At 47.9% G+C, this 16,796-nt stretch overlaps 1 protein-coding gene across 11 annotated transcripts in view; it reads right to left on the minus strand.

Moving 5' to 3' along the window:
• akt3a (v-akt murine thymoma viral oncogene homolog 3a) overlaps positions 1 to 16,796 on the minus strand; it is a 522,194-nt gene that overhangs the window by 214,635 nt on the left and 290,763 nt on the right. For all 11 annotated transcript variants that reach the window (XM_038815257.1, XM_038815276.1, XM_038815325.1 and 8 more), the window contains one exon: positions 2,431 to 2,542. In XM_038815257.1, coding sequence (XP_038671185.1) covers positions 2,431 to 2,542 — 112 coding nt within the window. The remainder of the gene's footprint in view (positions 1 to 2,430; positions 2,543 to 16,796) is intronic.

Genomic DNA, 16,796 nt, shown 5'->3' on the forward strand with positions numbered 1-16,796 from the left:
ATTTTAAACAAATATTTATGCTACTTGATACACTGATAGAAATTACAAGGTACAGTACTACAGTTCTGCAGACATATTCAAAGGATAAGCATTCTTGGGAAAAGTAGATCAACACTTCAAAAGTTATGAATCACTGATGGGCAACAGCAGAATATAATGAGTTATCAACAATTTCATAGATTCACACAACACTATGTTATTTGGGCCATTTTGACTGTCCTGGCTCTTTGCAAAGGGTTAGGGTTAGGGTCTAACTCAGTCTGAGTTAGAATTAATCCACAATCTTGCTTTTTCCACATAGCCCTGCAAGTGTTTTTGTTTCAAGGAAATGCATAAAACTCCTTTTTTAAAGTTACTGTTGAAAGTGTTTTCACTATCCTTTCAGACAACCATGAGACATAGAAGCAGAATTAGACCATTTGGCTCATCGAGTCTGCTGCGCCATTCAATCATGGCTAATATGTTTCTCATTCCCATTCTCCTGCCTTTTCCCCATAATCCCTGATCCCCTTATTAATCAAGAAACAATCTATCTCTGTCTTAAAGACACTCAGTGACTTGGCCTCCACAGCCTTCTGCGGCAATGAGTTCCACAGATTCACTATCCTCTGACTGAAGAAATTCCTCCTCATCTCTGTTTTAAAGGATCGGCCCTTCAGTCTGAGGCTGTGCCCTCGGGTTCTAATTTATCCTACTCGTGGAAACATCTTTCCCACATTCACTCTATCTCGACCTCTCTGAATTCTATAAGTTTCAATGAGATCCACCCTCATCCTTCTAAACTCCATTCAATACAGACCCAAAGTCCTCAACTGCTCATCATGACAAGTCCTTCATTCCGGAGATCATTCTTGTGAACCTCCTCGTGACCCTCTCCAAGGCCATCACATCTTTCCTTAGATATAGGGACAAAACTGCTCACAATATTCCAAATGGGGTCTGACCAGAGTCTTATACAACCTCAACAATACATCCCTGGTCTTGTATTCTAGCCCTCTCAACACGAATGCTAACATTGCATTTACCTTCCTAACTGCCAACTGAACTGCATGTTAACCTTAAGAGAATCCTGAATTACGACTCCCAAGACCTTTGTGCTTCTGATTTCTGAAGCCTTTTCCCATTTAGAAAGCCTCTATTCTTCCTACCAAAGTGCACAACCTCAAACTTTTCTAAATTGTTTTCCATCTGCCACTGCTTTGCCCACTCTCCTAGCCTGTCCAGGCCCTTCTGCAGCCTTTGCTCTCTCAACACAACCTGGCCCTCTACATATCTTTTTATCATCTTCAAACATAGCAACAATGCCCTCAGTTCCTTTTTCCAGATCATTAATGTACATTGTGAATAGCTGTGGTCCCAACACTGGCCCATGGAACATCACTAGTCACCAGCTGTCTGCCTTAAAAGGACCCTTTTATCCAAGCTCTCTGCCTTCTGCCAGTCAGCCAATCCTCTATCCATGCCAATACCTTTCCCCCAACACCGTGGGCTTTTATCTTATTTAGCAACCTTCCTAACGGTACTTTGTCACAGGCCTTCTGGAAATCTAAATAGATCACATCCACTGGTTCTCCTTTGTCTAACTTCCTCGTTACCACCTCAAAGAATTATAACAGTTTTGTCAGGGATGACTTCCCGTTAACGAATCCATGCTGACTCAGTCCTACTTTACCGTGCAGCTTTAAGTACTCCGCAATTTTATCCATAATAATACTCTAAAACCTTAACAAAAACTGAAGTCAGGCTAATTGGCCTGCAATTTTCTATCTTCTGCCTCCCGGCCTTCTTAAACAGGGATGTTAGATTAGCCATTTTCCAATCCTCTGGAACCTTCCCTCCCTCCAACGATTCCTGAAAGATTACCACCAATTTCTCCACAATCTCCTCAGCTATCTCCTCCAGAACCCATGGGTGTCGCCTCTCTGGTCTGGATGATTTTTCCACCTTCAGACCTTTCAGTTTCCCCAGCACCTTCTCCTTAGTCCATTCCCGATCATACCAACATTTAACTTGTAGTTACATATGCCTCAAGTATGCAGTGCACCAAAACCCTTTGTATTCTAGATAAACATGAGTATAAATAGCCTGTACAGGAAAGAATGGTAGGGTCACTTCAGACTTGAATAATTCTGGCACCCAGTCAGTCATAAGAAATACTGCTCAACCTGTGACACCCAACAGACTTGCATTTAATTTATCTAGTCATTTTTAAAACTGTAAAATGAATGCATACAATCGCTTTACCATTTGAAAAAATCATTTCAGTTGTGCCTGCAGTCATCGGCAAATTAAGATTTACCTTTATCAGACAAAGTGCAATTTGAACAAAACAACAGCAAGTACAGTCATATTTTACAATCATTGTTACATATTAGACCTGCAACAAACAAGCAAACAAAGACAACAGCAAATTTTAAGTATCACTCACACCTTTCTTCAGGAGTGTCTACATGAAAGGTCCTCTCTATGACAGTGGTCCATTGCAAGCATCTGATAATAAACGTGTTCGGCCTTGGTCGTTCTGTTTTCATTAGTTGACATTCTGCAAGCAACAGTTACAAGATTAACGGTTACCTTCAGTGCCATTACCTTCAACATCATTGTTAACAATGCTAATTAGCTTATTGACTGCATCAGTATTACGTCAAAAAGTTTGAATAGTGAACAGTGACCCATACTCCAGTCTTTGGTATTCAATACAAATGGTTTACCCTTGAGATCATAACTCACACAACATAATTTCAAAAACAATGCCAAATTATCAAAACTTCATAATAAGTGCCAATAGTTAAACAAAGGCTACAAAACAGTATTCAACGACATACCAAAAATGATCAAAGTATATTATCAAATACATCGGTCCCAGAAATCAGCATTTTCTTTTATCTTTTAATGAGAAGTTAGTCATATTCATATTTTTAAATATTAAATTGTTCACATTAGAAAATTGAGAACATCTTAACTGTTCCCATGTTAATGTCTCGCAAGCTGAAGCCTCAAATAATGACAGAGTAAGATGAGAACAATATTCTGAATGTTGCTAATTTTTTTCAAGAAGGCATGTGGAAAAGAAAGGTACGAGGTGAACCCTGGCCCAAACCAAAACCATTCCAGCATTTCCATGAGATACCTCCATTTAACTCTGCTGAAGCCTTCGCTGAGTCCAGGGAAATAATCACTTCTGGTGACTCCCCCCTGGGTGGGATCATAATCATAGCAGGCGTCTGATGTTTGCCGTTAGTTGCCCACCCTTGACTGATTTTCCACGAGTATCGCTGGCACACAATGCTCCAGTCACGTCACCAGAGCCTTCGCCAGGACTTTCGCGTTAGTGTTCAGGAATGAGCTGGGTCTGTATGACCCACACTCCAGTGGGTCTTTGTCTTTTTTCAGGATCAGCGATATTGAGGCCTATGACAGCGAATCATTGAACATCTCCCATGAGGCCAGTGCTACGGTAAACTTTTTATAGAAGACCACCAGGAATCCATCCAGACCCGGTGCCTTCCCCGACTGCATGGATTTGGTGCGCTCCATGATCTCCCCCAGTCCTAAAAGTCCTTCCAGTTCCTTTTCCTCCCACACAACTGGTAAGTCCAGCCCATCGAGAAACCATTTAATCTCAGAGTCTATCTCCCTCACGGCTAGCTGCTTTCTTAGCTGGTGAGCGAGTAGTCAACTGGCCTGCTCTCCATGTTGATGAAAGGTCTCCCGTGGCTGGCGGTGGAAAGCAGGTCAAATTCAATTTCTAGCTTTATCCTCTCCGCTAGGAGCTCCACGGTCAGGGCCGTGGAGTACCAGCGAGCCACTTCCAATGTGGAGTCAATCAGTTGTTGCCTAGCCACTCGTACTTTACTGTCCTTAAGAGCTCTGTGTACTATTACTTCTCCTCTTATCATCACCTTCAGTGCCTCCCAGAATGGGGAGGTTGAGACCTCCCTATTCTGATTGCAGGTTATGTAACCATTGATGGCTTGTGATATTTTTCCTTACCCTCAGTTGGTCTTTCTCCCACAGGTGCATCTCTCTGAGGAAGGCTATATCAGTCCTCAGGCTTATCAGATGGGTGAATACTCTGGATCCTCTCACTGGGTCATTAAGTCCCCTGTTGTTCCAGGTGGCTATTCTGATGGGGGGGTTTCTGTCCCTCCCCAAGACAGCTCCTCCCTCCTGTGGGGTCAGCAATACTCACCTCGTGAACATGCCCCTGCATCGCGGACTTGCCTTTGTTCTTGGGCCGTTCAAGATGGCCGCATTAACTTCCTCTTTCTAGACGTCTCCCTGTGCGACTTGCAACCAACATTCTACCTTCATCCCCTATCCCGACCTAATCACTGACATGGCACCCGTTCTCCCCACCCCACCCCCTCCCAGGTCTCTCTGCCCTTACAGACCCCTCTTCTCTTTCTCCATACACCTAACCCCTATTACCTTTCCCCGTTACCGCAAGGCACTCCCTCCCTTTTAAGAGATGCACCACGGATGCCCCCCCCTTTTCTTTCCTCCCGTACACTAGCCTGCTCACCAGTATAGTGGCTCCCATCCCTCCACCCCTGGAGCAGTTCTTCAACCAGTGTGGTTTCTCTCTCCTCCTCCCCTCCCTCTCTCCTCAGATTGTGCAAGTTATAAGGGAACAAAAGGAAAGTCAAGGTTAAAAGTTCCAGATTGTCCCTTATTATTGCCTTCAGAATCCATTTGTTTGGATGAGCTCGTTCGCTTCCTCTGCCATGTTAAAGGAGTGTTCTTTACTGTTGAACGTGACCCAAAGTCACGCCGGTTTAACATTCCAAATTGCACCTTACTTTTAAATAAAGCCGCTTTGGCCCCCATAAACTCTCGCTTGGCTAGGTCAGCTCCAATGTCCTGGTAGATGGGGATTGTATGTCGTGTGTTTCTTGCCCAGTCTGGGTTGTTTCCAACCTTGCCCCTGGACCTCGAGCGAGGCGATCCACCCGCCGAAGTCACACACCTGGGTCACCACTCTTCTATAGTCTCCTTTATTGGAGCCAGTGCAGTGTTCTATGGCTGACCTCATGGCCGACATAAGGTCGTCTTTAATGAGTACTGTATCTGTGTTTCTGGAGTTCAGTCAAGAGAAGCTCCATCAACTGCTCCATCGACAGTTGGGCTGGCATTTGTGTTGGTAACCCTGCTCGGTCTGCCATGCTCCTCTTTGCTTTACCCCATGTGTCCTCTTGCACCGAGGTTGGGGTCTTCCTTTCTCAGCTTTCACCATTTTTCTGGCTCCGCAGCTGGTTTGATGGCACTTCGGTCGGTTGGTTGATAGTTGGGGGGGCGAGGTTGGCGTTTGCCTCCGTTTTACGGGCTAAAAGGGCCTGGTAAGAAGTTCCCAAGAGGGAGCCACCTTTTGTGCGACCGCTCAGCTCATGGCCACCACCAAAAATCCGGTGCTCTGAACTGAAGTCTGCGCAAAACACTCTGCTGTCGTCACTACAGATCATATGACATTCCACCAGCACGAATGTATTCTTTAATACGCATCACCCCTCCCCTTTATTTACTTTTCTTTCAATAAACAATTTTATTGAGGTAGTTTTTGGCTTTGTAAACAGTTACAGACATCAACAGAAAGAAAGCAAAAAAGGCAAATATGTGCAAACATCCACGTACATTCAATACTTCAATCGTAACATACTGCACAAGCCCGCTCCTCTCCCACCGGTACTACCCGCCATTTTATCCCTCCTACTCTACTCTACACTACACCCCCCCCCCCCCCCCCCCCCCCCTGCTGACGCTCACTCTCCTGCAAAGAAGTCAATAAATGGTTGCCACCTCCGGGCGAACCCCTGTACAGATCCCGTCAAGGCGAACTTAATTTTTTCCATACCCAGGAAACTCGACATGTCCGCAAGCCACACTCAGTCTTCGGGGGCTTGGAGTCCCTCCATGCCAATAGTATTCGTCGCCAGGCTATCAGGGAAGCAAAGGCCAAAACATTGGTCTCTTTCTCCCCCTGGACTCCCGGGTCTTCCGAAACCCCAAAAATTGCCACCCCTGGACCCATCGCCATCCTTGTTTTTAGCACCCGGGACATGACGCCGGCAAATCCCTCCCAGTACCCCCTAAGCTTAGGGCATGCCCAAAACATGTGAACATGGTTCGCTGGTCCTCCCACGCACCTAGCGCATTTGTCCTCTATCCCAAAGAATTTGCTCATCCGAGCCACCGTCATGTGGGCCCGGTGAACGACCTTAAATTGAATCAGCCCGAGCCTGGCACATAGAACATAGAACAGTACAGCACAGAACAGGCCCTTCGGCCCTCGATCTTGTGCCGAGCAATGATCACCCCACTCAAACCCACGTATCCACCCTTTACCCGTAACCCAACAACCCCCCCCCTAACCTTACTTTTTAGGACACTATGGGCAATTTAGCATGGCCAATCCACCTAACCCGCACATCTTTGGACTGTGGGAGGAAACCGGAGCACCCGGAGGAAACCCACGCACACACGGGGAGGACATGCAGACTCCACACAGACAGTGACCCAGCTGGGAATCGAACCTGGGACCCTGGAGCTGTGAAGCATTTATGCTAACCACCATGCTACACGCTGTCGCGGTCGAATTTACCCTACTCAGGGCCTCTGCCCACAGCCCGTCCTCCATTTCCCCACCTAGCTCCTCCTTCCATTTAAGTTTCAGTTCCTCCGTCTGGGACCCTTCCTCCCTCATGAGCACCTTATAAATATCAGAGACTCTACCCTCCCCTTCTTCCCCCCAGAGACTATTCTGTCTCGGATCCCCATTGGCGGGAGGCGTGGGAAAGGTGGGACCTGTCTACGAACAAAGTCCCGTAACTGTAGGTACCTAAAATTATTTCCCCTTACCAGCCCAAATTTCTCCTCCAAGCTCCTCAAACTCGCAAAGCTCCCTTCCAGGAACATATCGCCCACCCTTCCACCCCCGCCCGCCGCCATGCTCGAAACCCCTCATCCATACTCCCGGGGGCAAACTGATGGGTGTCGCAGATTGGTGCCCAAAACGACGCCCCCGTCTCCCCTACATGCCGCCTCCACTGGCCCCATATCCGCAGGGCCGCCACCACTACCGGGCTGGTGGAGTACCTGGCCGGCGGCAGCGGTAGAGGAGCCGTGACCAGGGCTGCCAAGCTGGAGCCCCTGCACGAAGCCGCCTCCACCCTCTTCCAGATAGACCCCGTACGCACCATCCACTTCCTTATCATAGCAATGTTGGCCGCCCTGTAATAATTAATCAGACTCGGCAAAGCCAGCCCTCCATTGCTGCGGTTCCTCTCCAGCATCGTCTTCTTCACCCGCGGGGATTTTCCCGCCCAGACAAAGCTCATGATCATCCTGTTAACTCTTCTGAAGGAGGACTGTGGGAAAAGATCGGGAGACACTGAAAAAAAAAAACAGAAATCTAGGGAGGATTGTCATCTTTACAGTCTGCACCCTCCCTGCCAGCGACAGCGGGAGTGCATCCCATCTCCAAAACTCTCCCTTCATTTGCTCCACCACCCTGGCCAAATTTAACTTGTGCAGCCTGCCTCAGTCTCGTGTCACCTGGATTCCCAAATACCGGAAATTTTCCTCAACCAGCCTAAACGGTAGCCCTCTCAATCTGTTCTCCTGGCCCTTTACCTGTACCACAAACATTTCGCTCTTGGCCGTATTTAATTTGTATCCTGAAAACTGGCTCTCAGCGCAATCGCCAGCGGCTCTATGGCCAGCGCAAACAGCAGCAGGGAGAGCGGGCAGCCCTGTTTGGTCCCTCTGTACAGCCTAAAGTACTCCGACACTTCTCTGTTAGTCCTGACGCTGGCCTTCGGGGCCTGATATAATAATTTGATCCAATCCACCAGTCCCTCCCCAAACCGTCCGAGCACCTCCCATAGATAGCCCCACTCCACCCGGTCAAAGGCCTTCTCGGCGTCCATCGCCACCACTACCTCCACCTCCCTGCCCGCCGGGGGCATCATTATCACATTAAGTAATCTTCTCAGGTTGGCCGCCAGCTGCCTACATTTCACAAACCCAGTTTGGTCCTCCCCAATCACCTCCGGTGCGCAGTCCTCCATTCTAACCGCCAGTACCTTTGCCAGGAGTTTGGCGTCAACATTAATCAGGGAGATTGGCCTGTAGGACCCACACGCCTCCGGGTCTTTACCCCGCTTCAATATCAGTGATATAGTGGCTTGCGACATTGTCAGCAGCAGGGTCCCTCTGTCCCTTGCCTCGTTGAAAACCCTCACCAAGACCGGGCCCACCAGCTCAGAAAACTTCCCATAGCACTCGACTGGGTATCCATCCGGCCCCGGGGCTTTCCCCGACCGCATGGCCTTTAGGCCCCCCCAATACCTCCTCCACTCTAATTGGGGCCCCCAGCTCATCCACTCCCCCCCCCCCCCACCTACTGTTGGGAATGTTAACCCGTCCAGAAACCTTTTCATCTCCTCTGGTTCTTCCGGCGGCTCCGAAGTATATAGCTTGCGATAGAAGTCCCGGAATACCTTATTTAATCCTGCCGGGTCCTCCACTTTGTACCCCTCCCCATCCATCACTCTACTTATTTACCTGGCCGCCTCCCTCTTCCCAAGTTGCTGCGCTGACAGTCTGCTAGCCTTTTCCCCATGCTCGTACACCACGCCCCTCGCCTTCCTAAGCTGTTCCACGGCCCTACTCGTGGATAGTGCCCCCAGTTCTGCCTGTAGTCTCTGCCTCTCCCAGAGTAAAACCTCCCCTGGGGACTCCGCATGCTTTTCATCTATCCAACACATTTCCCTGACCAATCTATCCATCTCTGCCCTGTCTGCCTTGACTCTGTGGGCCCCAATTGAAATCAGCTCCCCCCGCACTACTGCCTTTAGCGCCTCTCACAGGGTCGCCGCTGAGACCTCCTCCGTGTCATTCACCTGCAGGTAATTTTGCATACACCTCCGAAGCCTCTCATAGATCCCCTCCTCCGACAGCAGTCCCACGTCTAGCCTCCATTGCGGGCATTGGTAGCTCGGCCCCCCCGATCTTCAGGTCTACCCAGTGCGGGGCATGGTCTGAGATAGTAATTGCCGAATATTCCGTGTTCTTTACCTCCCCTATACAATCCCTGCTTAGTACGAAGAAATCTATCCTAGAATATACTTTATAGACGTGCGAGTAAAATGAGTAGCCCCTTCCTGTCGGCTGTCTGGCTCTCCAGGGGTCCACTGCCCCCATTTCCTCCATAAACCCTTTCAGCTCCCTTGCCATTGCTGGGAGTCTACCCGTTCTGGAACACGACCGATGAAAAGCCGGGTCAAGGACCATGTTAAAGTCCCCCCCCATTATTAGCCTGCGAGAGTCCAGGTCCGGGATCTTCCCCAGCACTCTTTTAATGAAGTCCACGTCATCCCAGTTCGGGGCATATATATTCACCAGCACCACTCTTCTCCCCTCCAGTCTGCCCCGTACCATCAGGTATCTGCCCCCCCGTCTGCGGCTATGCCCTCCGCCTCAAATTGCACCCGCTTGTTGATCATGATTGCCACCCCCCTGGACTTCGAGTCCAAGTCCGAGTGGAAGATCTGGGTAATCCAGCCCTTCCTTAGCCTGGTCTGGTCAGACACTTTCAGAAGTGTCTCCTGCAACATAATTACGTCTGCCCTCAGAGCCCGCAAGTGCGCGAACACCCGCGCCCTCTTAACCGTCCCATTCAGTCCCCTGATGTTCCAGGTGATCAGCCAGGTCAGGGGGCACAACCCACCCCACGCTGGTCAGCCATAACCTTTCTCGGGCCGGCCCGTGCGTCGCGCCATTCCTGGCCCGCCCGTTGGCTGCCTCCACCCTCGACCTCCTTTCCAGTGCCTATTTCAAGTGCCTCCCACATCAGCAGAACAACCCCCCCCCCCCCAACAACATCCCCCGATACCCCCACCTCTGCCATCCACTGGCTGTGATCTCTCCCCCCCCCCCCCCCCCCCCCCCCCCCCCCCAACTCCCTTGACTAGTCAACCTGCTAGCCCGGTGACTCAACACTCCGGCGCCTTCCTGTCTCATTCCCATTGTTTCCCCATCCTCCTCCCCACTCCCCGGCACCCCATCCCCCTCTCCAACCCACTGGAGCAAACTCACTGGCACAGGAAGGCATGGACATCAACAAAACAAAAAAAAAAAACACCAACCCACGTACTTGGCCCCCCTTGCTGACCGGCCCCCCTTCGTTACCGTGCCGGCTCCAGTGTCCTCCGCGAGCTGCACAAAAAGTACAAATCCGCCCAAAAAGGAAAAAACAGAAAAAAGACGGAATAAAAAACAAAAAACACTCAAACCAATGTCCATGAACAAAGGAAAGAGTCCAAAATGTTCCGCTTGGCACCTTTGACCCAGCAAACCGTTGACCAGCAGTCCAGGCCCATTCGGCGTACCTTCCTACGGTAGTCCTCGGGCCCTAATTCGCGTCCGTGAGGCCTCTTTTCGGGTCCAGCCCCTGATCCCTCGCAAAGTCCATCGCTTCTTCAGGCTCGGAGAAGTAATGGTGCTGACCCTGGTGCCTGACCCATAGGCGAGCCGGGAACAGCAGACCAAACTTCACGTGCTTCTTGAACAGCACCTCCTTGACATTCTTAAAGGCTGCTCGCCACCAAGCCACCTCCTGGCTTAGGTCCTGGTAAATGCGGAGGACACTGTTGTTCCACACGCTGCTCCGGCCGCTCTTTGCCCACAGCAGCACCCGCTCCTTGTCCACGAACCTGTGGAACCTAATCACCATCGGGCGGGGGGGGGGGGGGGGGGGGGGGGGGGGGGGTCCGCCCGGCCGCCCCTGCACTCTGTATGCCCCCTCCAGCTCCGGCGGTCGCGGAAAGGCTTAGGCCCCCCCATCAGCTGCATCAATAGGTCTGCTACAAACGCTGCGGCATCAGCTCCCTCAGCCCCCTCCGGGAGGCCGACCAACCTCAGGTTGTTCCTGCGGGCTCTATTCTCCAGCTCCTCCACTCTGTCTAGCAGTCTTCTCTGCCGCTCCTTCAGCCCGTCAACGTCTGCACATCCGCCTGCTCCTCCGCCGCCTCTCCCAGCTCCTTAACTTTAACATCTTGCGCATCCAGCCTCTGGTTCAGCTGATCCACCGCTCTCTGGATTGGGTGCAAGCTGTCCCGCTTCAGCGCTTCAAAACTGGACTTCATTACCTGGAGCATGTTATCCAGCGCCTATTGGATTGCTGAGTCCAGGGTCGGTGCGTCTGCCATCTTAGGTTCCAGGTAAGTTTCTTCAGGTCCTTGTCTCTGTCCCTTTTTCTCTCTTTTCTTCTGCCTCCTGGACTCCCGCTGTTCCATGTGCCGCAGCCCGCTCCTCAGCACTTTCGCTGCCGCCTTCCTCCAGGTCCGTGGTCCCGCTCTCGTGGGGAATCAGCCCCTAAACGCCCACCGGAGTGAGAGCCCGCCAAATGTGCGGCTCACTCGGACATCACCGCCACCGGAAGTCTCCCCTTTACTTCCTTAATATAAAGACGTTTGTTAACGTTTTGACAACTACGACATTTGTTACCGTTTCGACATCGACGACATTTGTTAGCGTTTGGACGACGACACCATTTGTTAATGTTTGGACGACGACAACATTTGTTAACGTTTGGACAACAGACCCACTTCTGCATTATCTCTACATATACACAACTTAACAAGACAGTTGCTCAGGTGGACACCTATTTCTTTTGTGTTGTACTCAACATGCTGAAACATGGCTACTCGAGACCTTTGAAGTATCTTCTTTTGCTTCAGGATGTGGTACTACCTGGGAAGTTAATCCAGTGTCCACCCATAGTTTTATATAAGTCCCCAGAAACAGCATCTGAACTTGTCTATGTTCGGTCTCTGTTCAGGAGTATTACTGCTTAAATTTGCTGATGCAAACATTGAGAAGTTTCAGAGATTTCACTCTGTGAAGCTGGTAGTTGGTCAGTATGACATCTTTGACAAGGTGCCACACAAAAGGTTGCTGCATAAGATAAAGATGCATGGTATTAAGGGTAAAGTAGTAGCATGGATAGAGGATTGGTTAATTAATAGAAAGCAAAGAGTGGGGATTAATGGGTGTTTCTCTGGTTGGCAATCAGTAGCTAGTGGTGTCCCTCAGGGATGCGTGTTGGGCCCACAATTGTTCACAATTACATAAATGATTTGGAGTTGGGGACCAAGGGCAATGTGTCCAAGTTTGCAGATGACACTAAGATGAGTGGTAAAGCGAAAAGTGCAGAGGATACTGGAAGTCTGCAGAGGGATTTGGATAGGTTAAGTGAATGGGCTAGGGTCTGGCAGATGGAATACAATGTTGACAAATGTGAGGTTATCCATTTTGGTAGGAATAACAGCAAACGGGATTATTATTTAAATGATAAAATATTAAAGCATGCCGCTGTGCAGAGAGACTTGGGTGTGCTAGTGCATGAGTCACAGAAAGTTGGTTTACAGGTGCAACAGGTGATTAAGAAGGCAAATGGAATTTTGTCCTTCATTGCTAGAGGGATGGAGTTTAAGACTAGGGAGGTTATGTTGCAATTGTATAAGGTGTTAGTGCGGCCACACCTGGAGTATTGTGTTCAGTTTTGGTCTCCTTACTTGAGAAAGGACGTACTGGCACTGGAGGGTGTGCAGAGGAGATTCACTAGGTTAATCCCAGAGCTGAAGGGGTTGGATTATGAGGAGAGGTTGAGTAGACTGGGACTATACTCGTTGGAATTTAGAAGGATGAGGGGGGATCTTATAGAAACATTTAAAATTATGAAGGGAATAGATAGGATAGATGCGGGCAGGTTGTTTCCACTGGCGGGTGAAAGCAGAACTAGGGGACATAGCCTCAAAATAAGGGGAAGTAGATTTAGGACTGAGTTTAGGAGGAACTTCTTCACCCAAAGGGTTGTGAATCTATGGAATTCCTTGCCCAGTGAAGCAGTTGAGGCTCCTTAATTACATGTTTTTAAGGTAAAGATAGATAGTTTTTTGAAGAATAAAGGGATTAAGGGTTATGGTGTTCGGGCCGGAAAGTGGAGCTGAGCCCACAAAAGATCAGCCGTTACCTCATTGAATGGCGGAGCAGGCTCGAGGGGCCAGATGGCCTACTCCTGCTCCTAGTTCTTATGTTCTCTCATCATCCATCTCTATGGTGTATGATATTGGACCTGTTTTTGCTTGGATAAATGCAGATACCTAGTTCTCATTTGTAGTGTAGCTTCCTGCTAACACTCGCTCTCCTTGAGTGAACACTCACTTTCTAGAGTATTGTTCTATCCCAGCAATTTGTATTTGCTATTGTCATTTGACAATCTCTGAAGTATCAGGTGATATCAAAAGGTCAAACTGTGTCCTTAGCTTCCTTTTGGAAAGCAGCATTACCGGTGAACTCGGTGTTGTTGTATGCGGTGTTCCAGTATGACATCAAGTAGTTATTCACATGTCTTGACACTATATCATGGCTTTGCTGCCGTGATTCAATGCTTAAATGACTAAAAGTTGCTTATCCAATCCATTTGCTGCAGGATGGTACAGAGCTGATTTTACGTGCTGTATAACATTTCCTTTTAAGTCGTCTTCAAACTCCTGATAAGTGAACGGACTTACATTGTCACTTAAGACATGCTCTGGCCTACCAAATATCACATCCAACTTCTTCATAGTTTGTTCTGGCATTGTGAATTTCATAATCACCACTTTTGGCCATTAAGAGTGTCATCCACAATCACTAGGAGCATGTTAAATGGGGTTATGGGGATAGGGCGGGAGAGTGGGCCTAGGTTAGGTGCTCTTTCAGAGGATCAGGGCAGACTCGATGGGCCGAATGGCCTCCTTCTACACTGCAGGAATTGTCAAATTTTGCCTATAATGATGGTGCTGAAACCTGCTTATCCTGAATATAATAATCTTTATTGTCACAAGGAGGTTTACATTAACACTGCAATGAAATTACTGTGAAAATCCCCTAGTCGCCACACTCCGGCACCTGTTCGGGTACAGAGGGCGAATTCAGAATGTCCAATTCACCCACAACACTTTTTGGGGACTTGTGGGAGGAAACCAGAGCACCCAGAGGAATCCCACGCAGACACGGGAGAACATGCAGACTCCGCACAGACAGTGACCCAAGCCAGAAATCGAACCTGAGTCCCTGGCGCTGTGAAGCAACAGTGCTAACCACTGTGCTACTGTGCCGCCCACATGATGCTCAAAGCATTTCTAGCTGAGCGTAATTCGTTGCTGTACTAGTAAGAATTTGTGAAGCAAATCCTGTCAGTCAGTCCTTTCCTGAAGGCAATCCTCAAAGCATTGCGAGACAACTGCACCAACCTCATATGTTAATAGATTGCAAGCAAGATGTAACTTCAACTTGGAATTGTAGTAAACAACAGCTTGGACTTCCAAGACTTCTTTTGCCTTTTTATATGCGCCTTTGCATCCTTCTGATCAGTGCCATACATCTATGGCATATAACTGTGTAAAGGCTTCAATCGTGTTGTTAAATCCAGACCCAATTTACCATAATAATTTAGTAATCCCAGAAACAACCTCAGTTGATCACATTTTGAGGGCGTGGTGTTAAGATCACGGTCATATTTTTCAGCTCCTTATGCAAGCCATCTTTATTCATGGTAGTTGTGACCCAGGTAGTTTATGGCCACACTATAACCTTTTTAACTGGGGTTATTATGGTTTTGTGGATGTTTCAGTGTAGCTGCCAAGTTCTGCAAGTGCTCTTGGTCATGTGAACTGGTGATGAAAGTGTTATCTAGAGAACATAACCCACTCAGAATTTGATCCTTGAATCTCTGAATAAGAGCAGCAGCAATTGTTTTCCCAAATAGAAGTCTCCTAGAATGGAACAGACCGTTGCGCGTTATAATAGTGAGTAGCAGCTGATTTTGCAGGCACAGTCATTTGTGAATACGCCTGTGATAGATTTATTTTACTGAATTTCCAGAAGTCCAGCGACCAAATCTTCAATCAGTGGCAGTGGGTAGTGATCTGCGCATAATACCGGATTAATAGTGGTTTTTAAATTTACACATATCCTTACTGATTCATCGCATTTCAGTACAGGAACAATTGGTGTAGCCCAATCACTTGTGGCAACTGGTTCAATGACTCCTGTTTGGACTAATCTTTTTAGTTCTTCAACATTAGGCCTGATGACATATGGTACAGTTCTGGCTTTGAGACATTTTGACATACTTTTTGGCTTAATTTTGAATTGAACTTCAACTCCTTTTATTGAGCCCTCTTCAAACACTGTTTGATACTTTTCCCAGAAGTTGCTGTCGGTCATTCTTTGAATCCACTAGTTGATTCACCGCTCCCTAGTTGGGAGTCTAATTTTTCCTAACCATGCTCTAACAAATAAAGCAGGAAAGTTTCTATGGAAACCGTGGAGAGGCAACTTCGTTATTTGTCCATTTGCTTCCACCATAATGTATCCCTTTAATGGTACAAACTCTTGTGTACGTCCTTAAAATAAGATTTGATGGTTTTAACTGCAGATACTTCAAATTCTGAAATATATCAGGTATTAATGGTACTTCTGCACTCAAACCCACTTCCATTTTGACTTGATTACCTTCAAATTTTGGGAATACCCAGAAATGTCGTTGATCGCTCCACACCGACAAGATGCCTAGTTTCAGCTCTTGAAGGAGTCTTGTCTCCATTATCTCCTGAGGGAGTCTTGAACTTACCTTATTGACTGGACTAATCTGTTTAAAGAAAAGAGACCAATACAGCATAGGAACAGTCCCTTCAGCCTTCCAAGCCTGCGCCGATCACGTGTGCTATCTATACTCCGTCTGTTCATGTGCCTATCCAGAAAGGTCGCTAACATATCTGCCTCAACCACCTCACTTGTAAGTGCATTCCAGGCCACCACCACACTCTGTGTAAAAAATCTTCCCACGCACATCTCCACTGAACCTATCCCCTCCCCTTGAACTTGTGCCCCCTTGTAATTTTCAATTCCACCCTAGAAGAAAGCCTCCAACTGTTCACCCTATCTATACCCCTAATAATTTTATAAACTTCTATCAGGTCGCCCCTCAGCCTCTGTCTCTCTCGGGAGAACAATCCCAGTTTATTCAATCTCCCCTCATAGCTAATACCCAACATACCAGACAACATCCAGGTAAACCTTTTCTGCGTCTTTCGATGTGCCTTTTTTCTTACACATCTTGGGGGTTGGTGAAGTTTGCGGTGCCCAGCATGCTTTGGCAATATGGCCTCTTTGCCACAGTTCTTGCAATTATTTTCCCTACTCCAGCATTCCTCCGCTGGGTGTCCAATCTGTGTACATCAATGGAATGGTTGTTCCATTGTAACCTTATTTCTGGCGGTCTCCATCGTATGGATCTTCGCTCCAGCTTCTACCTGTGAAGCCTCTTTTATTGCTAGCTCCATCAACATGGCAACGTCTACAGCTGCTTTGAGATTTAAGTCGCTTACAATAAGCAGCTTCCTCACGGAGGCCACAGACTAGCCTATTACGAAGGGTGTTGCCTTGTGTTCCGCCAACTTGCCGTATTTTGCTAACATTCTTAAAGTCACTACAAATTGTAAGATGTTTTCACCAACTATGGCGGTGGAAACAACAACTTTCTGCAATTAACTGCAGTCTTGGCAAGAAATTCTCTTCTAAAGGTTTAATTCATTCATTATAGGTATTATCTTTTGGCTTTGTTGGAAGAACTAAGTTTGGCAGTAGCATAAAGGTTTTATGCCCTACCAAAATGAGGTCCTCCAGTGTTTAGCTTGGAGAAAATAAAGTTTAAATCTCTCTTAATGAGTTCCATATCTGTCATAATA

The sequence above is a fragment of the Scyliorhinus canicula genome, chromosome 1 (assembly GCF_902713615.1).
Source record: "Scyliorhinus canicula chromosome 1, sScyCan1.1, whole genome shotgun sequence".
NCBI lineage: Eukaryota > Metazoa > Chordata > Chondrichthyes > Carcharhiniformes > Scyliorhinidae > Scyliorhinus > Scyliorhinus canicula.